Source organism: Tachyglossus aculeatus, chromosome 21 (genome assembly GCF_015852505.1).
Source record: "Tachyglossus aculeatus isolate mTacAcu1 chromosome 21, mTacAcu1.pri, whole genome shotgun sequence".
Lineage (NCBI taxonomy): Eukaryota > Metazoa > Chordata > Mammalia > Monotremata > Tachyglossidae > Tachyglossus > Tachyglossus aculeatus.
The window spans coordinates 24,824,272-24,841,142 of record NC_052086.1 but is presented as its reverse complement, the minus strand read 5'-3'; the positions used below and the strand labels follow the sequence as shown (position 1 = coordinate 24,841,142).

Here is a 16,871-nt window from a genome sequence, read left to right as displayed (position 1 = left end):
GGTTGTCCCTCGTGAGGCTCACAATCTTAATCCCCATTTTACAGATGAGGGAACTGAGGCCCAGAGAAGTGAAGTGACTCGCCCAAAGTCACACAGCTGACAATTGGTGGAGCCGGGATTTGAACCCGTGACCTCTGACTCCAAAGCCTGGGCTCTTTCCACTGAGCCACGCTGCTTCTCATATATATATATATAATAATGGCAATTGTAAAGCACTTACTATGTGCCAAGCACTGTTCTAAATGCTGGTGGGGGGGGGGTGGAATACAAGGTTATCAGGTTGTCCCACATGGGGCTTACAGTCTTCATCCCCATTTTCCAGATGAGGGAACTGAGGCACAGAGAAGTGACTTGCCCAGAGTCACCCGGCTGACAAGTGGCGGAGTTGGGATTAGAACCCATGACCTCTGACTCCCAATCAATCAATCGTATTTATTGAGCGCTTGCTGTGTGCAGAGCACTGTACTAAGCGCTTGGGAAGTACAAGCTGGCAACATATAGAGACGGTCCCTACCCAACAGCGGGCTCACAGTCTAGAAGGGGGAGACAGAGAACAAAACCAAACATACTAACAAAATAAAATAAATAGAATAGATAGGTACAAGTAAAATAGCCCGTGCTCTTTCCACTGAGCCATGCTGCTTCTCTAATATCATAATAATAATAATAATTCTGGTATTTGTTAAGCAATTGCAATGTGCCAAGGCACTGTACCTTTGTACCTTACTGTACCAGTGTGGCTTAGTGGAAAGAGCCCGGGCTTGGGAGTCAGAGGTCATGGGTTCTAATCCCGGCTCTGCCACTTGTCAGCTGTGTGACTTTGGGCAAGTCACTTCACTTCTCTGGGCCTCAGTTACCTCATCTGGAAAATGGGGATTAAGACTGTGAGCCCCAAGTGGGACAACCTATTAACCTTGTATCTATTCCAGCGCTAGAAAAGTGCTTGGCACATAGTAAGCGCTTAACAAACACCATCATTATTATTATTACAAGCAAATCAGGTTGGACACAGTCCATGTCCCATGTGGGGCTCACAGTCTCAACCCCCATTTTACAGATGAGGTAAATGAGGCCCAGAGAAGTGAAGTGACGCCCAAAATCACACAGCAGATAAGTGGCAGAGCTGGGATTAGAGCCCATGAACATCTGATTCCCAGGCCCATGGCTCTATCCATTATGCCATGCTGCTTCCCAGCAGGGAAGACTATCCTTTGGTCTATCATTCAATTGTATTTGAGTGCTTATCATCAATCATCATCAATCGTATTTATTGAGCGCTTACTGTGTGCAGAGCACTGTACTAAGTGCTTGGGAAGTACAAATTGGCAACATATAGAGACAGTCCCTACCCAACAGTGGGCTCACAGCCTAGAAGGGGGAGACAGAGAACAAAACCAAACCAACTGACAAAATAGAATAAATAGAATAGATATGTACAAGTAAGACAAATAAATAAATAGAGTAATAAATATGTACAAACATATATACATATATACAGGTGCTGTGGGGAAGGGAAGGAGGTAAGATGGGGGGGATGGAGTCGTATTTATTGAGCGCTTACTATGTGCAGAGCACTGGACTAAGCGCTTGGGAAGCCCAAGTTGGCAACATCTAGAGACTTGCAGGCAGAGCGCTGTACTAAGTGCCCTTGTAGGGTGGCTAAGCAACTAAATAGCCAGTATATCTCTTAATGAAATTCCTAAGCACTTAGTACAATGCTCTGAATACAGTGGGTGTTCTATACTACGGATTGATATTTATTTTATCAATAGATAAAATAAAATCGATATAAAGTAGATAAAATACTTATCAATAGATAAAATCAATCAATAGACACTTATTTTAACTTCTTACTCGAGTGCTTATTGTAGGCAGAGTGCTGTACTAAGTGCCCTTGTAGGGTGGCTGAGCAACTAAATAGCCAGTATATCTCATAATGAAATTCCTAAGCACTTAGTACAATGCTCTGAATACAGTGGGTGTTCTATACTACGGATTGATATTTATTTTATCAATAGATAAAATAAAATCGATATAAAGTAGATAAAATACTTATCAATAGATAAAATCAATCAATAGACACTTATTTTAACTTATTGCTTGAGTGCTTATTGTAGGCAGAGCGCTGTACTAAGTGCCCTTGTAGGGTGGCTGAGCGACTAAATAGCCAGTATATCTCATAATGAAATTCCTAAGCACTTAGTACAATGCTCTGAATACAGTGGGTGCTCTATACTACGGATTGATATTTATTTTATCAGTAGATAAAATAAAATCGATATAAAGTAGATAAAATACTTATCAATAGATAAAATCAATCAATAGACACTTATTTTAACTTATTACTTGAGTGCTTATTGTAGGCAGAGCGCTGTACTAAGTGCCCTTGTAGGGTGGCTGAGCGACTAAATAGCCAGTATATCTCATAATGAAATTCCTAAGCACTTAGTACAATGCTCTGAATACAGTGGATGCTCTACACTACGGATTGATATTTATTTTATCAGTAGATAAAATAAAATCTATATAGATAAAATACTTATCAATAGATAAAATCAATCAATAGACACTTCTTTTAACTTATTACTCGATACCTATTATAGCATATTATAATAAACTCACACCAAATTTACCAAGCCGGATACCCCAGTGAGCGTCAATAATTAATTCCTGAAACTTAAGCTTTATTTCTTCTTCTCCATAGAGACGGGCAAGCTGGGCTCCAACCAAAGCTACTGCCTAAAACCAAGAACAAAAAAAATGGATTAGCTCACCTTCAGCTTCCAAAACAAAGCTTCTTCCACAAAAACCTAACCATGTCTACTGATTTAGGAGATCGTGTGGGAATTCCCACAACGCATTTTCCTGCTGAGCGACAGAATGATTAGTTTGAGGCCAGGAAAACATGCGCTAAGGCTGATTTGCGGAGAGGGCCTCTTTGGCTGTCGATACTGTCTGTGGGTTTCTCTATTTCTAAGGAACCTGCTTTCCTCCATTGCCCCCTCTCCTTAATCACTCAAATTAATCACGGGTCATCCTTCCTGCCCTCAGAAAACACCCCCGGGGCCCAAATTTCTAGTTGGCAGCAAATACTTTCCAGATGGTCGACTGATTGGCAAACACTCCCCTAGCACACATTGCTTCTGGAAACTAAATGCTCAACCCAGTGAAGATCGATCAATCAATCAATTGTACTTATTGAGCGCTTACTGTGTGCAGAGCACTGTACTAAGCGCTTGGGAAGTACAAGTTGGCAACATAATTACAACGAATTTAAAGATCTGACTCCAACATTGTTGCATCATTCCAGTATTCCAGTATGTAGAGCCTTCTCCTGCCAATCGCTGCAAAGGTGTGCAGGAATCTCATGTAGATTAAGTCATTTTTCAGTACAGCAGCCATACGGTAACCATAGCTCAGAGAAGAGGATTGACCGCTGAGTATAGACTTTTGATTTAATTTGGACCGTCCTTTCAGAATAATAATAATTATAATGAGTGGTATTTGTTGGCTCAGTGGAAAGAGCCCGGGCTTGGGAGTCAGAGGTCATGGGCTCTAATCCCAGCTCCGCCAGTGATCAGCTGGGTGACTTTGGGCAAGTCATATAACTTCTCTGTGCCTCAGGTACCTCATCTGTAAAGTGGGGATTAAGACCGTAAGCCCCACGTGGGACAACCTGATCACCTTGTATATTAAAAATACAGTACACAAATAGAGGGATTTAGATAAGTTTTTAAATCTAACCATTTCTTAGAATTTATAATTCCAAAGACAAGGAATTTTTAAAATGTATTATTTAAATTTACTTTGATAATGCTCCCTTTGAGACAAGGATGCACAAAAATCCACTATTTGAAACAATGACAGACATTATTGTATTTCAAATCTAACTTCTGAGGGGATATGAAAACTAGCGAAAGTATTTCAATGACATATGAATTTCTGTATTTGGGGATTATTCACCTTATGTAATATTCCACTAAGGCTGATGACCAAATCTTTCGTGCTCTTCAGCAGAGGAATGATTTCGGCAGCCTTAGCCAGGAGCTTGGAATGCAACCGTTGGGCAGTATGCTCTGTAGTTTCTTCACTTGGGCTTATAGTTGAATTGTGCTTAGAACAATGCTTTGCACATAGTAAGCACTTAACAAATGCCATCATTACTATTATTAAGCACTTATTATGTGCCAAGCACTAGACTAAGCACTGGGATAGCTACAAGCTAATTGGTAGATACAAGCTGATTGGGTGGATACAGACCTTGTCCCACATTGGGCTCAAAGTCCTAATCCTCATTTTACAGACAAGGTAACTGAGGCACAGAGAAGCCAAGTGACTTGCTCAAGGTCACACAGCAGACAAGTGGCGGAGCCAGGATTAGAACCCAGGTCCTTTGATGCCCAGGTCTGTACTCTATCCACCAGGCCATGCTGAGCCCCATAGTTTGTGTTTAAAGGCTTTGAAAACTCTCTGAGCAATTTCCTCATCAACTATAATATACAGAGAGAGGTTCTTCTATCCTGGGGAGTGTGATCTCCACAGATTTGAGAGAAGCGGTATGGAGCTTCTGGAACTTCATTATTAATTTGAGGAGGGCATATTTGAAAAAGGTGTCAGAAATGGAGAGAGGGTTGTTAAAAACATTGATCGAGCCGGCCAAATGCGGACTAACTAGAAGAAGCACCCTGACTTGGTAACATCATGAAAGTCTTTAACAAGCTATGTGTGACTAAAGATCTGGTTTCTCAGGCATACCAAAATTTTATTGTAGTTCTGCCAGGAGTTGCTTATGACCTTCCACAGCTTTGCAAAGACAATTTCCTTAGGCAAAAGAGTGCAGTAACCCAGGGCCAGGTCATGATCCACCAGACGACAATTAAATACCTAAAGGAAATAATACAATAAAACGAAAAATTTGGCACGTGATAAACATACGGGCAGCTAAGTTCAAGTACGGAGTACGGGGCATGCTCTTTAGAAAGAAAACCAAAAGGAACTACTAATCCCTACACTCAGTTAAGGATGCTGAAGTTAAAAACCAATATTCTCAATTATGAAAAAAATGTTTCTACTGTAAACTCATTCAAACGCAGAGATTTCAATGAATTTTGCTGGCTAAAAAACAAACCAACGTGATTTTAAAGTGTTTTATAAAAGCTGAAAAAAGTTGTTACAACAAGACAATTCTATGCCGTGGAAAAATCCACCAGACTTTAAACACAGATGAGGAAACTGAGGCACAGCAAAGTGGAGTGACTTGCCCAAGGTCACACAGGAGGTACGTTTTTGTCTTCTCGTGGAGCAACCTAGGTGGTTCATCCAGTGCTTAGAACAGTGCTCAGCACATAGTAAGCACTTAACAAATGCCATCATTATTATTATTATTATTATCAGTCATAAACTTCACCACTGATGCCACAGCCCAGCAAACATTAAACCCTACATGGGGAGCTGTGAGCCCACTGTTGGGTAGGGACTATCTCTATATGTTGCCAACTTGTACTTCCCAAGCGCTTAGTACAGTGCTCTGCACACAGTAAGCACTTAACAAATGCCATCATTATTATTATTATTATTATCAGTCATAAACTTCACCACTGATGCCACAGCCCAGCAAACATTAAACCCTACATGGGGAGCTGTGAGCCTACTGTTGGGTAGGGACTGTCTCCATATGTTTCCAACTTGTACTTCCCAAGCGCTTAGTACAGTGCTCTGCACACAGTAAGCGCTCAATAAATACGATTGATTGATTGATTGATTGAGCCAAGACCAGAGCCAGGTCTCCTCGTGATTCCGAGAGCCATGCTCTTCCCCCTGAACAAAGAGCAGAGCTAAGAAGAGACTTCAGTCAAGTCAAAAGGCATTGAGGTTGAAATCTTTTAAAGTCCAGAAAAAAAGAACAACAACCCTACAGTAGGCCCAGGTGATTGATAAAGAGTGAACAACAGAGATAACAGAGCATTTTAAACAAAATACTCACTTTATGTAACAATGCTGAAGCATTTTCTTGGATAAAAGTATTGGCTTTTTCTTTCATGGCAGTCAGAATACTTTTCATGTGAGTCAGCATTTCTTCCTCGTAAAGCTTACGAAAAGGAATTAAAAGGGAAGTCACTATATACACAACAAAAGTACAGACATGGTTGAAAAAACCTTCACTTTACCTAATACTAGATCCAACAATAAATCAATGGTATTTATTGAGCACTTACTGCATGAAGAGCACTGTACTAAGCTCCAACATTAGCTCTAAGAGGGAACGCTAGAAGTACACGCACAAATGTCCCTCTAGCCAGCCAGAGGTTAAAATACATCGGAGGCTACAAGCACCTTCCCCTATAACCCTACTCCTTTCCACTTAAGTTAATGGAGGAAAATTGGAAATGTAGGAATACATCTGCTCCCCTAAAGCTACCTATGAGCTAGGGTCTTGCCATGGCTGTTGTACTGCCCTGTCTTTGGACAAAACAACAAAAACCTTAAGGCATCATCATCATCAATCATATTTATTGAGCGCTTACTATGTGCAGAGCACTGTACTAAGCGCTTGGGAAGTACAAATTGGCAACATTTTGGCAACAAGGCAAAAATCTAATCTTTAAAAACTCATTATACTTCAGTTGTCTTGGAGACAACAGCAGAAATTAAAGAAAGTCTTTTCCAAAAATGTGGGGTGTGTGCACAGAACAGGGCACAGAAATGCATCTGCATATGCACAGAGACACGGGATCATTGTAAATTGTGAACTTTCCTTAATGCCAATTTCTTCAAGACTGCAACTTTGTGTTATTACTATTGTTAATAATAATAATGGTATTTGTTAAATGCTTACTATGGGTCAAGCACTGTTCTAAGCACTGGGGTAGACACAAGATCATCAGGTTGGACACCGTCCGTCCCACATGGGGCTCACAATCTTAATCCCCACTTTACAGAGGAGGTAACTGAGGCACAGAAAAGTGAAGTGGCTTGCCCAAGGCACACAGCAGGCATGTGGCAGAGCCAGGATTAGAACCCACACCCTCTGACCCCCAGGCCCGCGCTCTTTCCACTAGGCTGCACTGCTTCCTAAAGTCAGTATTAGAGCACTGACTACTAGCTGTGTTCTCCCTCTGGCAGAATCAACTTGATGGTGCCATTGTTTCCATTAATTAAAGTGCCGCTATTGCCTGTTTTGGCCCCTCAGTGTTATAATAAAAGTTTCATCTTTGTCCAAGAAAATGTCAGTCTCCAGATCTCTCACCCATCCAGTTCCAAAGAGGCTGGAGGGAAGAAGATGGCTAATGAGAGGGAGTGAGCAGCCTGGTCAAAACATTCTCTTCTTTGGAGTAGGGGTTGTGCTGAAGCAGGGATATATATATATATGTATATATATATATATATACACACATACATACATATATATAAATATACACATCTATGTGGCGGGGGTATGTGTGTGGTATGTGTGTGTCTCTCTTTTTGGGGGTTGCCAGGTTAGGCCTGCCACTCTAGTGATAGGTCTAGCCAGCAGACTCTCACCCTACAAAAAATAATTCCTTTATAGTCCAGGACAGATTCAGAAAGTAGTGACACTTCAAATGCATATATTCAATAAGAGGTAGTAGAAATTAAAAATCCTCTGAGGGATCAACTCAACAAAGAAGCTCGTTATCCCACTTTTCCCATCCCAACAAAACAATGATACGTGCTATTTCTACTTATCTCCGGTTTAAATGGATAAGACGGCAACAGTCGTTTGACTCCTAAACTGCCAACTACTAGACACAGTCTTCTACTAGACTAGTCTTCTAGACTGTGAGCCCGTTGTCGGGTAGGAACCGTCTCTATATGTTGCCAGCTTGGACTTCCCAAGCGCTAAGTACAGCACTCTGCACACAGTAAGTGCTCAATAAATACGATTGAGTGAATGAACTACAGAAACATCACATCACATGCCCTAGTCCACCATAATTAATGCCTGACGGCTACCAAGAATGCAATTTCTCCCGCTTGTGAAACACCAAACCAATCAATCGTATTTATTGAGCGCTTACTGTGTGCAGAGCACTGGACTAAGCGCTTGGGAAGTACAAGTTGGCAACATATAGGGACAGTCCCGACCCAACAGTGGGCTCACAGTCTAAAAGGGGGAAATGACCAAATGATAAAGTCATCCAAAAATTCCCCTTGCAGAAAAGCTTTAATCTTCACAATTGTCCAGATTCTTTCTCTGTTGTCCTCCTACTTTACCTTTTCACTCAAGTGTCTGCTCATGCTGTTGGACACTCCGTGCTGAAGACAGCTGCCGAGGGAAACTACCACCAGCCCCAGGGCTAGCCCCCACTGGCTACATTCCTGCAGGTTCTGGAGCAGAGTGGAAATGGGACTAATGACCGGCAACAGAAGATTTTCGCCTATGAAAGGACAAAACACTTTAATAGGTAAAAATGTTCAGTTTCAAAACCAATTTTAAAGACAGGGAGAGGTCGCTGTACTTGAACGATCAAGGTATTGTTTATTAGTTTATAATATCTACGGAATTCCAGGGTGAGAATTATTTAATGGCAACGTTTCTGTCACTCCATTAGAATGGGGTGTGGTGGGGTCTACATTTACTTGGAAGCCAAACCAAAGTTTGCAACCTACTTCTTAGACATAAAAATAACCTAGAAAATACATTTTAAGTCTCCATAAAAAGTATAACAGTCAGCACCAAATGAACCTTTGAAAGTGTAACAATTTGGGGCAGTAATCATCTTCAAAATACCTTTATTAAATGGACAGTATGGCAAGCTTGCAGAGTCCAGAGGCTGCATATTCCTTTCTGCAAAAGACATCAGTTTAAATTGAGTGTCTCTCTTCATGATAAAAAAAAGGCCTTAATGCCTTTCTTTTTCGTATACATCCATCAGAAAAATTTTCTTCCCTACCAGACAAAGACAACCACCGAGAATTAAAATTGAAATTTACCAGTAACGAGAACCAGAGACGAAATCAGCTCATAGATAACTGGTAGCACCAACTGGGTTTCAAGAACAATCCCATCTTCGCTAAAGAAGTCATTGTACATCCACTCTTCATAAGGATCTTTATCTGCTCCAAAAGAAGTCTAGAGCAAAGCAGTAAAAATACGTAACCGAATCAACGGCATTCAAGGAGTGTTCACTCTGCGCAGAGCACTATGCTAGGTAGTTGAGAGAGTACAATAGGGTTGGAAGACATGATTCTTGTCCTCAGGGGGCTTATAACACGGTGCACATAAATGCTCTCCTAAAGACCTTCTAATTCATGCACAAACTAGAGCTTATTCGTTCAAAACATAGTAAGGTAAAGGGGAATCTTGTATTTCTTCTAGAATTCTGGCAAACATCTGTACCTAACTGCCCTCCTCTCTGAGTCAACTATGCATTTGGTTGCGTACCCCTTAAGCAGTTTGGTACGCGCCCCAACCCCTCAATACTTATATAAATATTCTTATACTCTACTATTTCCTCCACCCCATCTATGAGAACGTGGGCCTCCCTCTGTAGACTGAAAGCTCCTTGAAGGCAGGGGTCACATCTCCCTTTTCGGTTATACTTTCCCAAGCGCTCCATTTCACTGCCCCACTTATCTAAGATCTGATTTGTTGCGTCCCCTACTCCAGTCTGAAACCCTCGTGTTTCCATAAAAGAAACTCCTCGAATCCCTTTGCAGGCGATTTCAAAGTCGTCCTTTACATCCCAACACTTGAGAGCCTTCTGGAGAAGTGACAGGGATGGCAAAGAGCAGTGTTCGGCAAGTGACTTTTGAACTGCTTTTTATGTCGCCGTTTTTAAAGGAACTAGAGCTTTAACCCTTACTTTTGTCACAAATCCACAATCTATTTGGCATTGTCTGTAAAACTCCATGGCCGCTAAGGTGTATTTACATAGTTCCAGAGCATCTAATAAAAGATCTGTAAAAAAAAAAAAAAAAAATTAGAGAAAGAGGATTAAACTAAAATAGCCGTTTTCAATTTATGTATTGAATATTGTGTAAGAGAAGCTTGTATACTATGTAAGAGGAGCAGCATGGCTTAGTGCAAAAAGGCTGGACTTGGGAGTCGGATGTCGTGGGTTCTAATTCCGACTCTACCACTTGTCAGCTTTCAAATGCAGAGCTCTTTTTTTAAAAAATAATTTCTCAGGTGGTATAGTCGATAAAATGACACAAGTTTCGCTCCTAATTTTCAGGACAATTATTTTAAAAGTACAGTACATTTTATTGACTGGTCAAAAGTGAAATTCAAAAATTCTCATTTAGGATTATGAGAAGCAGCGTGACTTAGTGGAAAGAGCCCAGGCTTGGGAGTCAGAGGTCATGGGTGGCTTTGGGCAAATCACTTTATTTCTCTGTGCCTCAGTTACCTCATCTGTAAAATGGGGATTAAGACTGTCAGTCCCACGTGGGACAACCTGATGACCAGTTCTTGGCACATAGCGCTTAACAAATACCATAATTAATCACTAATTAATATAAATCCTAAATAATAATGGTATTTGTTAAGTGCTTGCTATGTGCCAAGCACTGTTCTAAGAGCAGGGGTAGATACAAGGTCATCAGGTTGCCCCATGAGGGGCTCAGACAATCCCCATTTTACAGATGAGATAACTGAGGCACAGAGAAGTTACTTGCCCAAAGTCACACAGCTGATAAGTGGCGGCGTCGGGATTAGAACCCATGACCTCTGACTCCCAAGCCCGGGCTCTTTCCACTAAGTCACGCTGCTTCTCATAATCCTAAATGAGAATTTTGAATTTCATTTTTGACTAGTCAATAAAATGTACTGTACTTTTAAAATAACTGTCCTGAAAATTAGGAGCGAAACTTGTGTCATTTGATAGACTAGACCACCTGAGAATTTTTTTTTTTTTTTTAAAAAAGAGCTCTGCATTTGAAAGAAGAGATTTAAGTGGCTTTGGTCACTTAGCGTCTGGACCTTGTCTCCTCGTTTTGTAAAATGGGAAATATACCTTCGGCCTTTTGTCGGGGGGAAGGTGGGGGGATGCCATTAAGAGTGAATCAGGTTAAGAAAACAACCTGGCTTAGTGAAAACAGCACAGGCCTGAGAGCCAGAGGACCTGGGTTCCACCACATGTCTGCTGTGTGACCTTGGGCAAGTCGCTTAACTTCTCGGTGCCTCAGTTACCTCAGTCCGTAAAATGGGGATTATGACTGCAAACCCATGTGGGACAGGGACTGTGTCGGACCTGATTACCTTGTATTTACTTTAGTGCTCAGAAAAGTGCTTGATACGTAATAAGCGCCTAAAAAATACCATAATTACTATTATTAACCGTGGGCAAAGAGCCTCAGGGTAAATGCATGTATATAACAACATGCCACGTGGCTTACTGGCAAGAGCCCGGGCTTGGGACTCATAGCTCGTGGGTTTTAATCCCGGCTCTGCCACTTGTCAGCTGTGTGACTTTGGGCAAGTCGCTTAACTTCTCGGTGCCTCAGTTACCTCGGTCTGTAAAATGGGGATTATGACTGTAAACCCATGTGGGACAGGGACTGTGTCGGACCTGATTACCTTGTATTTACTTTAGTGCTCAGAAAAGTGCTTGATACGTAATAAGCGCCTAAAAAATACCATAATTACTATTATTAACCGTGGGCAAAGAGCTTCAGGCTAAATGCATGTATATAACAACGTGCTGCGTGGTTTAGTGGCAAGAGCCCAGGCTTGGGAGTCATAGCTTGTGGGTTTTAATCCCGGCTCTGCCACTTGTGTGACTTTGGGCAAGTCACTTCACTCCTCTGGGCCTCAGTTATCTCATCTGTAAAATGGGGATGAATCCTATGAGCCCCACGTGGGACAACCTGATGACCTTCTATCCACCCCAGCGCTTAGAACAGTGCTTGGCACATAGTAACACCTAACACCATTATTATTATTATTACTATTATTATTATTATTATTATTATTATTACCTGGGCTACAGATGGTGACTGCCTGGCATGCCAGCTCATGTAAAACGGCAGGCAGATTTACTCCTGCAGGAGTTATCATCGGAACATCAGCCCCCAACATGTGACAAAGCTTCTGACAAGCCAAAAACAGCAATCTTCCTGTGCTGGCATTACAGTGATGTATAAATAGGTCTCTAGAGAGAAGAGGTAAATATGCAGGGAGAATATCTTAAAAGGATCGCAATTGTTCTGGCTTTGATGAAGGTAGAGTTATCTCATTAACATGCAACACCAATTCAGGCTAACAAAACATATTCAGCGGCGAACATTATATTCAGTATTACTCATTTTTCAAATCGTATCGTTAGGATCGAATGCAGAACAATTAGTATCTGGTGTCTGAAACCTACAGGCTAAATAGTCCATTTAAAACCCAACGGTCATCACCAGAAAAACCCTCTGGGAAAAGGATCTCACATTTGCTAATTAACCACAATAAATCCCTAAAAATAAAACATGCTGCACTGCCTGGCACTCAAAAGCAGAGAAGTGTTCTATGGCAAAAAGACCGGAAATGTTTGGAGCAGATGCCATTTCTAGAAAACTTGTACTCTACAGTTGTCACCTGTGTGACCTTGGGCAAGTCATTTAACTTCTCTGTGCCTCAGTTACCTCATCTTTAAAAAGGGGATTAAAACTGTGAGCCCCACGTGGGACAAGCTAATTACCTGGTATCTCCCCCAGTGCTCAGAACAGTGCTTGGCACATAGTAAGCGCTTTACAAATACCATCATTATTATTATTACCTGCATATTTTCAAAGCCTTTTCCACTTTGCCTGCATTTAACGCTCTCAATGCCAGCTCCCCACCCAACTCTGGTTCTGACACTTGAAGAAGCAATGCCAGTCGGTAGAGCCTTGACTCAGTGGAAGGGCATTTTGTGTTGGCTGGTGTCATTTCCTGGGTCTTTCCAGATTTCTGCGTGGACCGGGTGCTTTCGTAAGCTTTGATGTGCTCTTCACGAAGCTGAGTCACCAGCGAACGATTTCCATAATCCTCAACTGAAAGAAAGATATCAAAATCCTCCTGCAATAAAAATATGAATCAAGTTAAAATAATCTCGTGCTTCCTCTCTTCAATGACACTCGCGCTAATACATTCCAAAGAATACCCTACCCGGAATAGAGTGCGCTCGAGATGTTTTGAGTTAACGTGAACGGCATATGCAGTATGGTTTAAACTTTACAACACTAGCCCCCATTATGGAAGAAGTTCTGGGAAATGGGTAAAAAAATCTAAAACTGTGACTGGCGGCAGGGGATGCAGGGGAGGGGAGAACGAACAGGGAGAAACGGAGCGGAATTCTGGTATTTGGGATTAGACCTGGAGAGACTCAGGAATGGGGTGGGAGAAGTCGCCTGCTCGCCAGATGGAGGGACAAGAGACCACATCCATTTTACTTTTAATGAAGTGAGGAAAAAAAAAAGCTAGCAACTCTATTGTGGAGTTTCTCACAGCTACATCACAAATTTTTAATTTTCTAAGTACACAGTTCTGGTAACTTCAGTAAAATCAGGGTATCTGAGTTTGGTCCAGGAACCAATTCCCAACTTATAACATTGTACTCACAGGAAAATTGGTTTCATTTACAACAGTTTTCCAAGAAGCAACTGTGTTGTAAGCCCAAAGCCTGCCTGTATGTAAACCCAACACCATCTCTAGAATTAATGCTGGTAGTGACAGAGAATTTCATGGATTATGTGAAGACACCAAACGATATAGCCAGAAGCTTTTTTCACAAAGCTCAACCAGAATTATAATTTCAGATAATAATGAATATAAAATCTGCTTATTTTTCCCTGTAATCAACTGAAAAATCTTATGTCAACGTTTCGATTCTGCTCACCGAAAAAGTCACATCCATATCCTCTAAACGCAAGCTAGGCCTCCAAAGTCACAGCAAATTTCAGGGGACTGAACTCTGAATTAAACAACAAACCACACTACAGCCCTCCTCTTCTTTCTTCCTTGCTCTCTTTCAAAAAACCAGGGAAAAACAAAAACCGACTGACTCTTTGAAGGATGGGACGTTCTGAATTGATCTTTATTTAACGAATTAAGAAAAGAGGCTGATAGAATTAAATACGATTTCTCACCAACCCCGTTAAACAAAAAATAAAGAAAGCCACTGTAGCTAGGGACCCTCTACACAAGTCCTATTCTTTACCTGTAGGCTAACCATAGTTTCAAACATCTTTACATTTTTTTCACATTCATCCTTCTTCATTGGGTTTCCTGTAATAAAACAAAAACTAATTACAGCTGCCACACAAACTACAACATGCCTAGAGTCTAGAAGACTTGAGCTAAGCTTTGCCCTTTTGGTTTTGTAGGGTTTCCCTTTATTTCTTGCTTTTTCTGGAAATGTGGGAAATGAAATTTTTTGCTACCAATAAATGCTGCTCTTCTCACAATGGGGTACAATTCATTCATTCAATTGTATTTATTGAGCGCTTACTGTGTGCAGAGCACTGTACTAAGCGCTTGGGAAGTACAAGTTGGCAACACATAGAGATGGTCCCTACCCAACAGTGGGCTCATAGTCTAGAAGGGGGAGACAGAGAACAAAACAAAACATATTAACAAAATAAAGTAAATAGAATAAACATGCACAAATAAAATAGAGTAATAAATATGTACAAACATATATACATATATACAGGTGCTGTGGGGAGGGGAAGGAGGTAAGGCGGGGGGGATAGGGAGAGGGAGGAGGGGGAGTGGAAGAAGGGGGTTCAGTCCGGGAAGGCCTCCTGGAGGAGGTGAGCTCTCAGTAGGAGTTTGAAGGGAGGAAGAGAGCTAGCTTGGCGGATGTGCGGAGGGAGGGCATTCCAGGCCAGGGGGATGACGTGGGCCGGGGGTCGACGGCGGGACAGGCGAGAACGAGGCCTAATGGTGAGGAGATTAGCGGCAGAGGAGCGGAGGGTGTGGGCTGGGCTGGAGAAGGAGAGAAGGGAGGTGAGGTAGGAGAAGGTGAGGGGATGGATGGACAGCCTTGAAGCCAAGGGTGAGGAGTTTCTGCTTGATGCGTAGGTTGATTGGTAGCCACTGGAGATTTTTGAGGAGGGGAGTAACATACCCAGAGCGTTTCTGGATAAAAATAATCCAGGCAGCAGCATGAAGTATGGATTGAAGTGGGGAGAGACAGGAGGATGGGAGATCAGAGAGAAGGCTGATACAGTAATCCAGATGGGATAGGGTGAGAGCTTGAACGAGCAGGGTAGCGGTTTGGATGGCGAGGAAAGGGCGGATCTTGGCAATGTGTGGAGGTGAGACCAGCAGGTTTTGGTGACGGCTAGGATGTGAGGGGTGAACGAGAGAGCGGTGTCGAGGATGACACCAAGGTTGCGGGCTTGTGAGACGGGAAGGATGGCAGTGCCGTCAACAGTGATGGGAAAGTCAGGGAGAGGGCAGGGTTTGGGAGGGAAGACAAGGAGTTCAGTCTTGGACATGTTGAGTTTTAGGTGGTGGGCAGACATCCAGATGGAGATGTCCTGAACGCAGGAGGAGATGCGAGCCTGGAGGGAGGGGGAGAGAGCAGGGGCAGAGATATGGATGTACAATAGGAAAGGACGGTCCTTCTTGGAAGGGAGAGACCGTTGTCGAGGTAAACTGTGGGTGCTGAAGAATAACTTACCTTTATGAATATTAAGTAGTATTTTCAGACATTTTACCAATGTTTTGGCTATAGACATTTGCTGGGACTTACTCTGAAAAGACAAAAAGAAATTCATTGAAGTCTGTTCCCTTCCTGCTCATTAAAAAGACCTAAAAGCTCTTCAGACAGTGAAGTGCGGTGTTGGTCATTTATTCAGTTATATAACAAGGCACAAAGTTTTAATATCCAAATTTAAAATTAGCTATTTTTCTTCTTTTTACTATATTAACTGTGCACTGATGTGCCACGAGAAGCAGCATGGCTCAGTGGAAAGACCACCAGCTTTGAAGTCAGAGGTCATGGGGTCAAATCCCGGCTCCGCCACTTGTCAGCTGTGTGACTTTGGGCAAGTGACAACTTCTCTGGGCCTCAGTTGCCTCATTTGTAAAATGGGGATTAAGACTGTGAGCCCCCCATGGGACAACCTGATCACCTTGTAACCTCCCTAGCGCTTTAAACATAGTAAGTGCTTAATAAATGCCATCAGTATTATTATTATTACCTAATAGTCAGTCCTTTATTATTGAATGTTTGTAGCCCAGACCTCTGCCATTGTTCTGATGACTTGACACCTGTCCACATGTTTTGTTGCCTGTCTCCCCCTTCTAGACTGTGAGCCCATTGTTGGGTAAGGACCGTCTCTATATGTTGCCAACTTGTACTTCCCAAGCGCTTAGTCCAGTGCTCTGCACAAAGTAAGCGCTCAATAAATACGATTGAATGAATGAATCAGGACTCTCAGGGTCTACACTAGGGAAGAGGGGGTTGGGGGTGGCTCCTTCTCCCATAGCTGAAAGAAGACCTGTCCAGGTGGAATGGGGCAGGTTGAAGTATATCTTTTAGAGCACTGGAAAGGTCATGGGTTGGAGAAGCAGCGTGGCTCAGTGGAAAGAGCACGGGCTTTGGAGTCAGAGGTCATGGGTTCGAATCCCGGCTCCGCCACTTGTCAGCTGTGGGACCTTGGGCAAGCCACTTAACTTCTCTGTGCCTCAGTTACCACCCCTGTAAAATGGGATTAAAACTGTGAGCCCCACATGGGACAACCTGATCACCTTGAATCCCTCCAGCGCTTAGAACAGTGCTTTGCACATAGTAAGTGCTTAATAAATGCCATTATTATTATTATTATTATTCTGGCTCTCAGCCCTATAAAGACCTGGCTTGGAAAAGAGTGAGGTACTTGAGAACCACTTCCTTCCATCAATACAGTACTTCGGCTTGGTGGTTGTG

At 42.3% G+C, this 16,871-nt stretch overlaps 1 protein-coding gene across 1 annotated transcript in view; it reads right to left on the bottom strand.

The window, feature by feature from the left end:
• Positions 1-16,871, bottom strand: part of KNTC1 (kinetochore associated 1) — a 113,116-nt gene that overhangs the window by 41,042 nt on the left and 55,203 nt on the right. Inside the window, exons 32-42 of the mRNA XM_038762895.1 lie at positions 15,621-15,693; positions 14,151-14,218; positions 12,729-13,009; positions 11,944-12,116; positions 9,828-9,922; positions 8,956-9,094; positions 8,753-8,809; positions 8,236-8,399; positions 5,984-6,088; positions 4,756-4,884; positions 2,623-2,739 (exon numbers count right to left, since the gene is read on the bottom strand). Of these exons, the coding sequence (XP_038618823.1) occupies positions 2,623-2,739; positions 4,756-4,884; positions 5,984-6,088; positions 8,236-8,399; positions 8,753-8,809; positions 8,956-9,094; positions 9,828-9,922; positions 11,944-12,116; positions 12,729-13,009; positions 14,151-14,218; positions 15,621-15,693 (1,401 nt within the window). The remainder of the gene's footprint in view (positions 1-2,622; positions 2,740-4,755; positions 4,885-5,983; positions 6,089-8,235; positions 8,400-8,752; positions 8,810-8,955; positions 9,095-9,827; positions 9,923-11,943; positions 12,117-12,728; positions 13,010-14,150; positions 14,219-15,620; positions 15,694-16,871) is intronic.